This window comes from Salmo salar, chromosome 05, assembly GCF_965601325.2.
Source record: "Salmo salar chromosome 05, fSalSal1, whole genome shotgun sequence".
In the NCBI taxonomy this organism is placed as follows: Eukaryota; Metazoa; Chordata; class Actinopteri; order Salmoniformes; family Salmonidae; genus Salmo; species Salmo salar.
This window is the reverse complement of record NC_138295.1, coordinates 42204334-42217543: the sequence shown is the minus strand read 5'-3', so window position 1 is coordinate 42217543 and position 13210 is coordinate 42204334. Positions and strand designations below refer to the sequence as shown.

General features: G+C 44.2%; 1 protein-coding gene across 1 annotated transcript in view; it reads right to left on the bottom strand.

The window, feature by feature from the left end:
- Positions 1-5484, bottom strand: part of LOC106604933 (slit homolog 2 protein) — a 197614-nt gene extending 192130 nt beyond the window's left edge. Inside the window, 1 exon segment of the mRNA XM_082974923.1 lies at positions 4694-5484. Coding sequence (XP_082831049.1) covers positions 4694-4884 — 191 coding nt within the window. The 5' untranslated portion in view covers positions 4885-5484.
- Positions 5485-13210: the final 7726 nt, after the last annotated feature.

Sequence of the window (13210 nt, the reverse complement as noted above, 5' to 3'; positions counted from 1 at the left end):
GAACAAAGGAGATGACCGTGGACTTCAGGAAACAGCAGAGGGAGCACCCCCCTATCCACATCGACGGGACAGTATTGGAGAAGGTGGAAAGCTTTAAGTTCCTCGGCGTACACATCACGGACAAACTGAAATGGTCCACCCACACAGACAGCGTAGTGAAGAAGGCGCAACAGCACCTCTTCAACCTCAGGAGGCTGAAGAAATTTGGCTTGTCACCAAAAACACTCACAAACTTTTACAGATGCACAATCGAGAGCATCCTGTCGGGCTGTATCACCACCTGGTACGGCAACTGCTCCGCCCACAACTGTAAGGCTCTCCAGAGGGTAGTAAGGTCTGCACAATGCATCACCAGGGCAATCTACCTGCCCTCCAGGACACCTACACCACCCGATGTCACAGGAAGGCCAAAAAGATCATCAAGGACAACAACCACCCGAGCCACTGCCTGTTTACCCTGCTATCATCCAGAAGGCGAGGTCAGTACAGGTGCATCAAAGCTGGGACCGAGAGACTGAAAAACAGCTTCTATCTCAAGGCCATCAGACTGTTTTATAGCCATCACTAACATTGAGTGGCTGCTGCCAACATACTGACTCAATCTCTAGCCACTTTAAAATGTTTAAATTGGATGTAATAAATGTATCACTAGTCACTTAAACAATGCCACTTTATATAATGTTAACATACCCTACATTACTCATATGTATATACTTTACTCTATACCATCTACTACATCTTGCCTATGCCACACGGCCATCGCTCATCCATATATTTATATGTACATATTCTTATTCATCCTTTTACACTTGTGTGTATAAGGTAGTTGTTGTGAAATTGTTAGATTACTTGTTAGATATTACTGCACGGTCGGAACTAGAAGCACAAGCATTTCACATTAACATCTGCTAACCATGTGTATGTGACCAATACAATTTTATTTTATTTAAGTAGTACTTTAAAGTATTTCTACTTAAGTACTTTATGCACTGGTGTCTGAGGGGGGTGCTAGTAACTTAAACAGAAAGCTTGGTGCATTAAACATGCTAATAATTCTCAGAAATACAAGTAGTGATGAAGTCAATCTCTCCTCTACTTTGAGCCAGGAGAGATTGACATATTATTAATGTTAGCTCTCCGCATACATTTATGGGCCAGTCGTGCTGCCCTGTTCTGGGCCAATTGTAATTTTCCTAAGTCCCTCTTTGTGGCATCTGACCACACGACTGGACAATAGTCCAGCTGCGACAAAACTAGAGCCTGTAGGACCTGCCTTGTTGATAGTGCTGTTAAGAAGGCAGAGCAGAGCTTTATTATGGACAGACCTCTCCCCATCTTAGCTACTGTTGTATCAATATTTTTTGACCATGACAGTTTACAATCCAGGGTTACTCCAAGCAGTTAAGTCTCGTCAACTTGCTCAATTTCCACATTATTCATTACAAGATTTAGTTGAGGTTTAGGGTTTACTGAATGGTTTGTCCCAAATACAATGCGTATAGTTTTTGAAATATTTAAGACTAACTTATTTCTTGCCACTCGTTCCGAAACTGACTGCAGCTCTTTGTTAAGCGTTGCAGTGGTTTCACTTGCTGTGGTAGCTGACGTGTATAGTGTCCTATCTTGGGTTAGTCTTTGGTAAAGACACTGCATTTACTCTGGGCAGCCAGCTACAGACAGCTGCTTCATGGAAACAAATCCATTGTGATTTTATTGTAATGTTACTAGCTACAGTTGTCAAAAAGCTAGCTTGGTAAATCATTTAGTGTCGTGTGCATTGTGCTGCGCTTACCACTTTCACACAAAATGTGTGCGATTGCCTTTCTCAGTTAGCAAGCTAACATTAGCTAGCTAACTAACTAACTAATAAGCTAGTGCACATCAAACCTAACAAACAAAACAGTATTCTTCAAGCACAAAACTCCTTAGCTAGATGTAAAATATGTAAAGAAATGTATTATGCATCTTTATTGTTTTAGCAAGAACAATTCTGATGAAAAGGGTGGATTACACTGGGAAAAGTGCCTTCATTTTTCCTTTTTGTTATCACTCCTGTCGGCTCCCCCACGTGGAGGTTCATGCTCTCTGATTGGCGCAAAGTCAAGTTTTCAGCCACTGCTGTGCATTGTGATTCTACAAGCAGAAACGGCATTTTCGTCTGTACCAGGTCGGTACACAGCAGGTACATCTTTTGTTATAACAAAAGAAGGAACGGCCTCCCACGGTGATAAGTACCTATCGGCAGTCCATCGGCACTCAGATTCTCTGTGTGTTTCATGCTTAAGACACCAACTCTAGAAGATTCACCCACTGAACGCATGTCCTATAAAGTCCCACTGCAAGACAAACTCAAGTTAAGCTTAAATTCGTTCACCACCTAGGCAATGGATTTGGGATGTAGAGGCATCTAGTAACTTTGTAGTGTAGGCTACAAATGGTCTAGGATAATTTCATCCTCCCTTTGAGGTGTTGATTAGCAGTGTAATTGGGATGATGGATGGTTTAAGTGATGGTAACCACATACACATCATTCTAAGCTGACAAGCCTCCCATTCTCCCACCCTGAGTGGTTGTGGACTGTGGGTGCGGCTGGGCTGTAGTTCATCCATCATGGTCCCAGCACCAGCATCAACAGCTTGATAAGAGCCAGGGGCAGCATACAGTACATACTCAACAAGCACACCAGCAGCCTACACAGTTCCACATTGTTCGCAAAGTGTGAAGTCGGTGGAAACCTGGGGAACTGTGAAAAACTCCACTGTAGAGATGATGGCATTCTTTACAAAAAATATGAATGAGAGAAAAAGAGCAAGTGAGAGTGTGTGTGTGTGTGTGTGTTTGCTTGCCAAGGAGAATGAGTGAAAAGAAAGAAAGAAAGAGGTGTGAGTAATAGAGTAATAGCACAATTTCAAAGAATAAAATAGCTGTTAAAAATCATATTATTTTATTTATGTGAAGGAAGCAGTGTTATTGGAGGAAGCAGTATTCCAACAGTGAAGTCATAGTACCCATTGCCCAGCATGGGGCAAGGGCTCAGTCATTAGAGCTAAATCCACACTCCAGGGTGTTCTGGGAAACCAAGCAGGGTGTGAATTGCACCCCAGAGTAGAGGCGCCTGTTCCACCTTGCCCACCATCGTTAAGCCCTCACAATCCTTCTGCTCAAACAAGATGCAAATGAGATAGATCTCAAGTGGTCCTGAGTAATGACAGAACAAAATTGATTGGGCTTCTACTTTGGTATTCTATAGGAGCTAGGCTGGCATTCCCCTTTGGAAAGCAGGAATGTTCAACAGACAGGTTTCCTCCTTTTATTACGTTAACACTCAAACATCCTTCCTCAAAACAACTGTGAACAAAATATGAACACGTCTCATTGCTGCCTCCTATCCGCAACTGCAGTCAAACGTCCCACAGAACTTGACCAGCAACTAAATAAAGAAAATATAAACAATTTTTCCTAAAAGGGGACCCCCACCAATCCCACTTAGTATTATAATTTATTTTCTCAGTGTAAAATGTCTTGGGATTGCTCTCTCAAATTCAACAGGTCTTACGGGGTCAACTAGCCTCTGGCTAATGCGAACACTGTTTGCTTTCATACCACTTCCAAGCAAAAATGATTGTGTTTTGTTGTTTCAGTGCCTCACATGTTTTGTATCCCCCAGGTCCCTAAGCTGCTTAGTTATGCTAGATAATAGTTCCCATCTCCTAGAATCACCAGAGGTGGAAAGACTGCATTTTCAGGGATTTCGGGACCCACTACTCCATAGGGTTGCTATTTCATGCTGTCCTCAGGTTAATTTGGCTGAGGCTGACTGGACAGGAAAGAAAGCAAAGGCTTTAGGGTAGGCTATAGCCACAGATCAGACCTGAACTGCTGGCACTCCCTAAAAGTGTCATTGCACATGACACACTTCATAAAATGACAAACCTAGGCACATATTATTATTTTGACACTCCTTTGTTGCACAAGATGCTTTGATTTATGAGTCAAGCTGTTACTCTTACTTTCTACCCTGTTATAATCAAGTAATAAGGGTGTATTATCAACAACTGATATGAGATATTTCCCTTTCCTATTTATATGAGGTAAAAGTATTCATCCACAGGTATGGGTGTTTGAGGGGATAAGGGCACCTCATTATCTCCAGTATGCCCTTCAATTCCTTCAGTCTTCATTAAGCCACGTCTGGTCTAATTTGTTCCCAATGTTACTAACTTTGACATATAAACGCCTACCTGTGCCTGGTTACTCATACAGGTTCCATACAGGCTCTGTTGAAATAAATAAAACGAAATGAACACAATGGCAACCGCCCTAATTAACAACATGTTTCATTGTTGTCTCTATTTTAAGGTTGACATTACAAAACTATTTATATACTCATCTAAAGACTAGCTAAATATTTCAATCCGAAGACTCGTCAACATTTTGAGTGAAATCGATGTCTCGCGCTCTCAAGATCATACAGCTTCAGCCGAGCGGGGCACGCGGGCAAGGCAGGTGCCAGATGTGGCGCATCTTCATAGCTGTATCTATCACTGTTTGAAACCACAATCAACAGGCTCTGCATCTGACTACTGCATCTGAACCACTCATACATTAACCACTCACTCATAACCACCTAGGCTCTGAAAATAGAAATGGACACAAGAGCAGTGGAATGATGAAAGCTTTTCGGGTTACTTACAAGCGCTCCGCGTTCCTAGGTATTCCTTTAGGCACGGTCCTGAAGCCTTGACCCTGGCAATCCACATGAGACCCAGAGCAACTGCATTTGTGAGGACATCCATTCACCGCGGCAGAGCACAGCAATCCGCACATCAGAACCCATATCCCCCAGTGATACGCCGTCCACTTCTCCTGCACAGTCGGTAGCATGGTATCCACGATGGCAAACAAAAACCAGTCTTTAAAACTAAAAAACTAAAATAAACACTGAATAAAAAAATATATAAAAGGAGGAATCCCCCAAAAGTAGATTCGACTTTCGTATTACAAGCAATAATAACTAGTTGGAGCTCAATTAAAGGCTAAAAGGTCCAGAAGCTAAGAATATGTGTAGATCAAATCAGCTTCTCAAAGTTGAGTAACTTCCCAAAGAAAATCGATGCGGAGTTGGGCTCATTCAAAGTCCCACTCGTGTTCTGCTGTTTCCTCACCATTGATACAAAACTCGAAATATTAGAGAATGAAAAATCCTTTCTAATCCAATTTCAAGACACTCTTCATCCGGATTCGTGTGTAATTTTACCTAAACAAATCTTAATCGGAACGTCTCCAAATCCTTAATTAAAAAAGTCAAATTGACAAAAAAATAAGTACATAAAGTAACGTTTCAGATGTGATAACAATGTCTCAGTTCTTGCGGGAACAGCAGCTACAAAGTATCACACAGTCCCATTCCAATTGATGCCTTTTCGAAACAAGAACTCGTAATCACAAAACTTCAGCAGAGCGCATGTAGGCTGGAGTCTGCGAGAAAACTCATACCTGTTTCCAACCCCCAAATTCTCCACTTCAGATTCCTACTGGTTCGCACTGCGCTGATGTCACTAAAAGCAGAAAATAAGTTCTTCGTCAAACTTTGTTTTAATGGCCCTCATCTGCTCTTTACATTCAGTAAGTTAAATAATAAAGAAAAGCACATGGAATTTTTGGAATAAGTTACACGCAATGAGTTTGTAATTGATGAGTTACATGGAAAACTTCAAGAATTTTACAAGTTTAGAGTTTAGGCATTAAACACTGATGTGTATAGAAATAACGGGACTGGATCAGGAAATTATATTTTACTCTATTTTACCTAACGTGGTGATATGATAGCCTAGTGCACAATTATAAATTAGGCTATTTGTGCCCAGAAACTGTGGATCTTGATTGATTGTTTCTAGTGCCAGGGTATTGTTAAAATTGAAGTGGACATGACAATGACAGATGCATTTAAGAATGACTGAGCGACAAGGGCAAGGACTCGGCTTAAAAAAATTGTTGTTTAGTAGGCTATATAATAAGTTGAAGGCGGTACACTGCAATAAAACAAAGATTGGTTGCCTACTTTCCCATTTTGCTGACCCGTGCTTTATAAAGTAGTCTGAGAATAAAAAGCCATTTCTTCAATTACACTTATATCAATAACAATAGGCCTATATCTGAACGAAATTGAAATAGTTGTACAGAGTGGCCAAGCACTCAACGTTCAATAGTTACAGTTCAGACTCTTATCCAGTCTTCACTGAGCAGTCTGTTTTACTGTCATTTTGCAGTTGCAGTGCCCTCAACTGGTGAGAAATAGATATATAATTCGATTTGAAACTAACCCTCTTCTCTCATTTGAAGTACTCTGTAAAGTGAATGGTTTCAGACAACACGTAGCTGTTAGTCACAATAATAGGCCTACACTTATTGATCTTATTGAACATTTGAAACGCTAACTTAGCTTTGCATTGGTGATTAAAGCTGACTCAAATGTTGGATTAGCTAGGTAATAGAATTTTAATATCATACCAAGTTACAAATTCAGATGGAAAGCAGACCAAAACAGAATATAGGCAGATTTTCCTCAATAACATAGTCTTAAAACGCACCCGAGAACCCTAATGTTAGGCGGATGGGGCCAGCATCTGCGTCAGACATTGGCTGTCAGACTCTTCTTCCTCTCTCTCTGTCCAATAAAGCTCCACCGATGAGACTTGTTTAACAGACTGAGCAGATTTAATCAACTGCCATCTGCCAGGATAATCCACTTAAATTATTTTCAGTTACGAGCAAATTGAGATGTAATTTATGACATTCTGGACTCCTCTCCTCTCACTGTCTTCCCTCTGCACCCTCTCTCTCCCCTCCCCTCTCTCTCTCTCCCTCGTTCCCTTTCTCACTCTCCCACACTCTCCCTCTATCTATCTTTATTATATCAAGGTGTCTGGATAAAGCAGCGGGGTCACATGTCTACCTACCCCTCTATCTGGACCCAGATGCCAGTGGTTTGCAGATGCAGCTCCATGCCTCTCAGATTGAGGTGAAGAGTTAACTTATTCTTCAGTCTGGAGACTGAGTGAGGGGCATGTGGCTAAGCTGTGAACCATGTGTGCCGAGAATTTACTGACACACACACACACACACACACACACACACACACACACACACACACACACACACACACACACACACACACACACACACACACACACACACCACACACACACACACACACACACCACACACCCCCGCAGCAGCAGCAGCCACATAAATCAGGTGCGTGTCTGTGTGTTTAGGGGTGGCTGAGAGGGTTTACTGTGTACTTCACCCTTTCCCCTTTCTCATCTCAGGGATGAGGAATGTACTGTCGTTCCACCTGTGGATGAGTGTGGATAACAAGCATGGCGAGGACAGATATGCTCTACATGTGTCTTAGAGAGCTATGGAGACCAGGAGGACCCTGGAGGATCCTGGAGTTTCAAGGCCACTTTCCTTAAGGTCAGTCAACCACTAACCAGTCCAAACTGCTGTATATCCATGCCTGCCGAAACCACAAACAGAGCTTGGGCTCCCTTGAAGGTGTGGTGTGCCTGTGTGTGTGTGTGTGTGTGTGTGTGTGTGTGTGTGTGTGTGTGTGTGTGTGTGGTGTGTGTGTGTGTGTGTGTGGTGTGTGTGTGTGTGTGTGTGTGTGTGTGTGTGTGTGTGTGTGTGTGTGGGGATCAGGTGTGTGTGTGAGAGAGAGAGAGAGAGAGAGAGAGAGAGTGTGTGTGAAAGAGAGATATCAATTTAAAGTGAAAGTGAATGTCGGAGGTGAGGTTGCAGAGTACTGATGATCCAGGGTGTTAAACCATACAGGTGGGATTTATGTTGATCACATACAGTACATACCCACCCTAATGATTCCCAGGAAACGTATGGACAGTGTATAGGAGAAACTTGGCATGGGAGATCAGTTCGCAGAGCAGAGGCCCACAGCAGTGCTTAGTATGGGCCAGCCAAAGACCTGTCTGAGGAAAATATCCATTAGCGTGCCATTAGACATGAGAGATCCTTTTAATGGATGCCTTTAACATAAAGAGAAATCCAAACTTTCCACCAATTACGTCAATTTCTCTGCCCATCTCAGAGCTATAGGAGCAGGGGAGAAACCCAGAGCAAGGGAAAGGCAATATATATGGATTTCCTCTCAATGCTTGTATTCACTCTCTCTGTCAGTAGGTTTGAATTGCATCATGTTATTCTGGGTTTTGGTTTTGTAAAATAGAGGACAGCTGTAGATCTTTAAAAACAGTCTCCCACTCCTACCAAGCTGTAAAACGCATCACCTGGTTCACTAAGAAAATACCACATTACATTTTATGTCAACCTGACAATTGCTATCAAGGTTCTTAGAGATAACTTGTTTTCTTTTTTATCAACTCTACAGCTGTTAACCCTCACTTCCAATTTGTTCCCATGGACTTAGTATAAGAAAAACAAAACAAGAATAGGAAGTAGCTTGCTCTCCCCAGTCCCCCAGACCTCCTGAGAGTTTCTCAGCTTGCATTGTTGTCTGGCACCTCTGTTTGCTCGCAATGTGAGATAGCGAGAGTGGGGAGGGGGGCAGGAGCCCACCCGTGTGGTGGCCAGCCGGCAGAGCGCTGGCCGGTCAACGGGACAGCCTTCCTGTGTGAGACAGCACTTGTGTCAGTCCCAGTGCCATGTGTGCCCAGTAAAGCGGCCAGCCCCCAGTCCCCAGCGCCACAGAGAGGCGCTAATTACATCCACATTGTCTCAACTCGTAAAGGGAGAGGAGGACATAGGGCATGGAGGAAGGGAGAAATACAGCACAGCACAAATCTGTGGTGAGGCGTCAGGGAACCACCAGCACCAGCCAACTCTCCCTACTCCATGCCTCCATTCCCTAAAAGTACCCCCAGGCCCATACTGTCAGTTCTCCATCAGGTATATTGCAGCACAGGCCCCCAATTCCCCAAAATCCTCTGTTCTTATGCTTAACACAGACATTCAGAGAATAAGGAGACTGACAGATCTTTGTGGGATTGCAAGAGAAAAAAAAGAGAACAAAAATACTTTCTGACTTCTGTCTTCCTTGGTGGTGAACACCAGATGTTGCCACAACCAGCCCCCTTTTCATATTTATTTGTATGCTATTCAACAAGCTGTCCTTATCCCTGGGAGAGTTGTTGCATGTCGGAGCCCTCCAGACATTGTAGATTATGCACAACCTGAAGCTGTTTCATTCACAGGCCTCACCTTTGACCCTGCTCTGATGTTGAGGCACGCTCCGTTTGATGTCCTAAACGCGGCAGTGCTGGACATTTGCTTGGGCTCTATTAGTGATTTCACCCTCTTGCTCTCTGAAAGCCATGTTAATCATGAGCTGAGTAATGGTGTTTTTCTCTCCTTTATGTTTTGGCATGCAGTGAACATTTGTTTTGGCTCTGACCTACATTGTGCAAACCTTTACAATGGTAATAGTCCTGTTCTGGAAAATAGTAATCACAGGAATAGCAGACCCGTACCAGAAATAGAGAACCTTCTGGTTGCTTGTTGTAGGAAGTTCACAATTAGATGGACACATTGCTGCAGTCAGGAGGTTATGTGTTGAGGGAGCGGGCGCATGATTGGTCTTTTGGGGATGAGGAGGTAGGTGGGGGACGGGGGGTTTGGGTGGGGGCTATCTGGTGCCCTTCCGCTCCCCACGCCTCTATCAGGATTAGCCTTTAAACAATTCCACATGTGGGTCCGTCTAACTAACCCTGACGTTGCAATGTTAGAATGGTTTTTTTTCTCTCTCCTGTGTAATGCTGGATGATTGATGATCCAATTTACTTGGGAGCTATCATAGACATAAACACAGAGGGTCAGGGCTGGCTGGACCATCGGCCACTCGTTTTTCTCTTTCTCCTTTTCCATGTGTAGCACTTTCATTATAATATACAGAACATGAACTATGGAGGGTGATGCTGGCATGGAGTCAGTGTTCTACAGCTCTGCTATGGACTTTCAAGTTTCCCCTCTAACCTCTGTGGAGGTGACATAAACCCAGAGAGCCAAGGGATGGATCTGTTCGCTCTGTTCTATAATCTAGGGGAGCTCCTATACCCCTTCTGATTGGCCGATAAGCAGGCTGTTACTGTGAAAGTTGAGCTGAGAGGGGGAGGAGTGACGACTGACACGTTCGTACAGTCAGGGAGAAAACAGTGATTTCACACGGCAACCCCTTGCACCTTTTTCGCCACCCTAACCTTCAAAGAACCCAAAACAAAACCTCCAAATTGAAATCATATTTCACAGCAACCCTCCTAACTTGCCACAGCTCATATACTAGTATAAACATAGAGCCGGGCCGTTACTAATTGTTCCAAGTCCCCTGACCAGCCTTGCAGCCCATGGCTTCGTTTACGGTTCAGTAATAATCTGTAATTAACACTAACCTCTGAGATCAGACCCCCTGATTGAGGGCAGCACATGTGAGCCATCTGCATTGCCCCCCCCAACGCTAGTGCTGTCTGTCTGTGTAGCGCGGTCAGGCAGCAGTCAGCAGAGACCCACAGCTCAGAGGAATTTACACACGGATGTCCTACTTGCATTTATCGTTGGTCTCTGCAGGAAAAACGTCCGGAGACTGACATGCTGTTTCTAAAGTGCCTTTTTGAATGTAAGCAGCCATTAGCAAGTAGTTGGCTAACGTACAACAAAGGTTTCAGTCAGGTTTCAGAGAAGGCTACACTAGATGAGTCTGTCACCACGGTGGATTATGTCCACGTCTTTTGGGCACCAGTATTAATAACAGTATACCCAAGCTAAACCTCCATTGACATTGGGAATCTATCGTTCACCCCTCTGCACTGAGATTATTATTAATTGTCAAATCTCAGCTAAATCTGTCACTTTTCCTTTGGCTAGCGTCAGTGTTCCCCTTCAGTTTCTTCCTCCAGGGGGCTAACTGTGAGCCAAATTAAATCCAAAAGCACTCTCTGAGGGTTTCACAGATTTGAATCAAAAGAACTTGAAGTTTTCAGAGAATGCTGAGGCCAGAGCCGGCGATTGAATAGCAGCAAGAGTTCAAAACCTCTGCAAGGCATTTTAATGAACCAAACCTGACAAAGTGATTTTTGTCCTTCAGAGAATGGCGAAGGGGGCAGAGGGGAAGGGGCTAGCTTTGAGTAGTGGGCTAAGGTTGGGTTGGGAAAGCCGTGGAGTTCAGAGCGGGTGAAGTCACACGAAGACTCAACAAGCTTGAACAATGACCTCTTTTTCTCCCCAAGACTTTTGTCAACATGAGAAAATTGGAAATACACCACATTATGAGGAGGACCTTGGAAGGTGAAGGTCGAATGCCAAGCCGCTCTCCTATTGACGGGGAGAATTTAGCAGCTGTGGTGCTGTTTGCTTTGAAAGGTTTGAAAATGCCTAGAATGGCAGAGGCCCAAGGAAAACAATGTTCCATGCCGACTGGTAGTGGGAACCCTATCACTCAGCAAGCAAGCGGGCAGTAGTCTAACACGGACACCAGGGCTCTCACTAAACCAGGGCTGATATTATGTTTACAGCAGCTCAACTGTACAAAGAGGGAAATGGAGGACAGGAAAGAGCAAACGCCACTCTGTGTGGTGAACGTAATGAAAAGGGAGGGGATTCCAGTCTATAAAAAACCCAATTGTGCTTCTTTACGGGACGAGGAATCAGTCGGTGTAGATCTCAGCACTTTTGCAACAACTTTTCTTTGGAAATTCTAATGACGATTACCGTCAAGAGCAGTGGTTTAACAATGGTGCTAGTGTTAAATGACATATGTGGAAACAGGAATTTGACAGGATTCCATGTGACGTTTTAAAGCGCCAACTCTCTGTGGGTGCTCCAAGTGTGGCCTGTAAAACGAGACCCACTGGCCTGAACGGGCTATATGGTTTCCATTAATGTTGGTGTGATCGGCTGGTCTGATTTCATAAATGTGTTCCACCTGCCCAAATATAGTAGTTGAGAGCTATACTTTGCTACTGGCTGAGGGAAGTGGTTATATTGGGCCTCAAGAAGCTGTCTGTCTCGGCGTCAGAATTAAGAATTGTGTGATATGGGAGGTATTCTAGTCTAGATGCGTTGAAAAAAAGAAGCAAAGGAAACTATTATCTATGGCGACCTCAGCTTGTTGGGACACATTGCCATTGTTTCACCCAACACTTTGTGAAGAGGACCATTTTCCAATGCCAGATCCACTCCTGCTCCCCAACCACCAGAACGATCACAAAACTACCACAATGGATTTGAATGATTTATTACAAAAGGGATTTATTCTGGGTGAGTTCCTGGAAGTGCTGTTATGTGTATTCAAGTTGGACTGATGTTGGGGAACATGGGAGCTCTTTCAGGTTTGTGTGGGAGAGAAGGAGAAAGGGAGAGTGAGATGCAGGAGTAAGGACCAGACCTAAGACAGCCAACCAGCCAGTCAGCCAGAGCTTTACAAAGTTGAGGCCGTGGCCTGTGTGTCAGGTCTATCAGGCTGGCTGGGGGTGATGTCTGGGGGTGACAGCATGAGTGTGGCGGGGCAGCTGGCTCTGGAAACTCTGGCTCTGGAGACTCTGGAGACTCTAATAACATGTTTCCACGTGTCACTTCAGTGGAGGTGAGACAAGGGCCAGCGTAGTGCAGAGGAGCCATTTCCATGTTTGTGCCTGCCAGCTTGGGTTAGACCCTCAGGAGTCTGAGCAGGGCTGGTTGGGGTTGTTTTGGGACGTCAAGCCTCCGAGTGTTTTAGCCTAACCTACTCCTCCAATTTAGCTACCAGAGCAGAATTGGGTGGACAATCTAACTGTCAGTCAGAGTGGCCTGAAATAACAGCCCCTCTGGACCCCTTCTCCCTCTGCTGTGGCTGATGGCCGGGAAAGGCTTATCCTCCACTGCCCAGCATTGTGTGGCTGTTGACAGAGGCTTGTAGTTACTGCGGGCTCAGTCTGTACTCACACTGGACTAACACATTAGCAAGGGAGGGGTGAGAGAGATCAGATCACAAATGGTGGTTTTGGCATTGTGGGGTGCTGTTAAAGGGTGCAAAACATCTTGTGATGTGAGTTATGTTATTGTGAGTTTGTGTGACATTGTGGTTTTGAGGAGTTTGCGATGATGAGCTATTACTCAGATATGCACTATTTGCAACGTTAGGACAGTTGTGATAATCCTTACCTTTTCATCTACTTGACCTTTGGCCCAGTGATGAGGCAAAGGA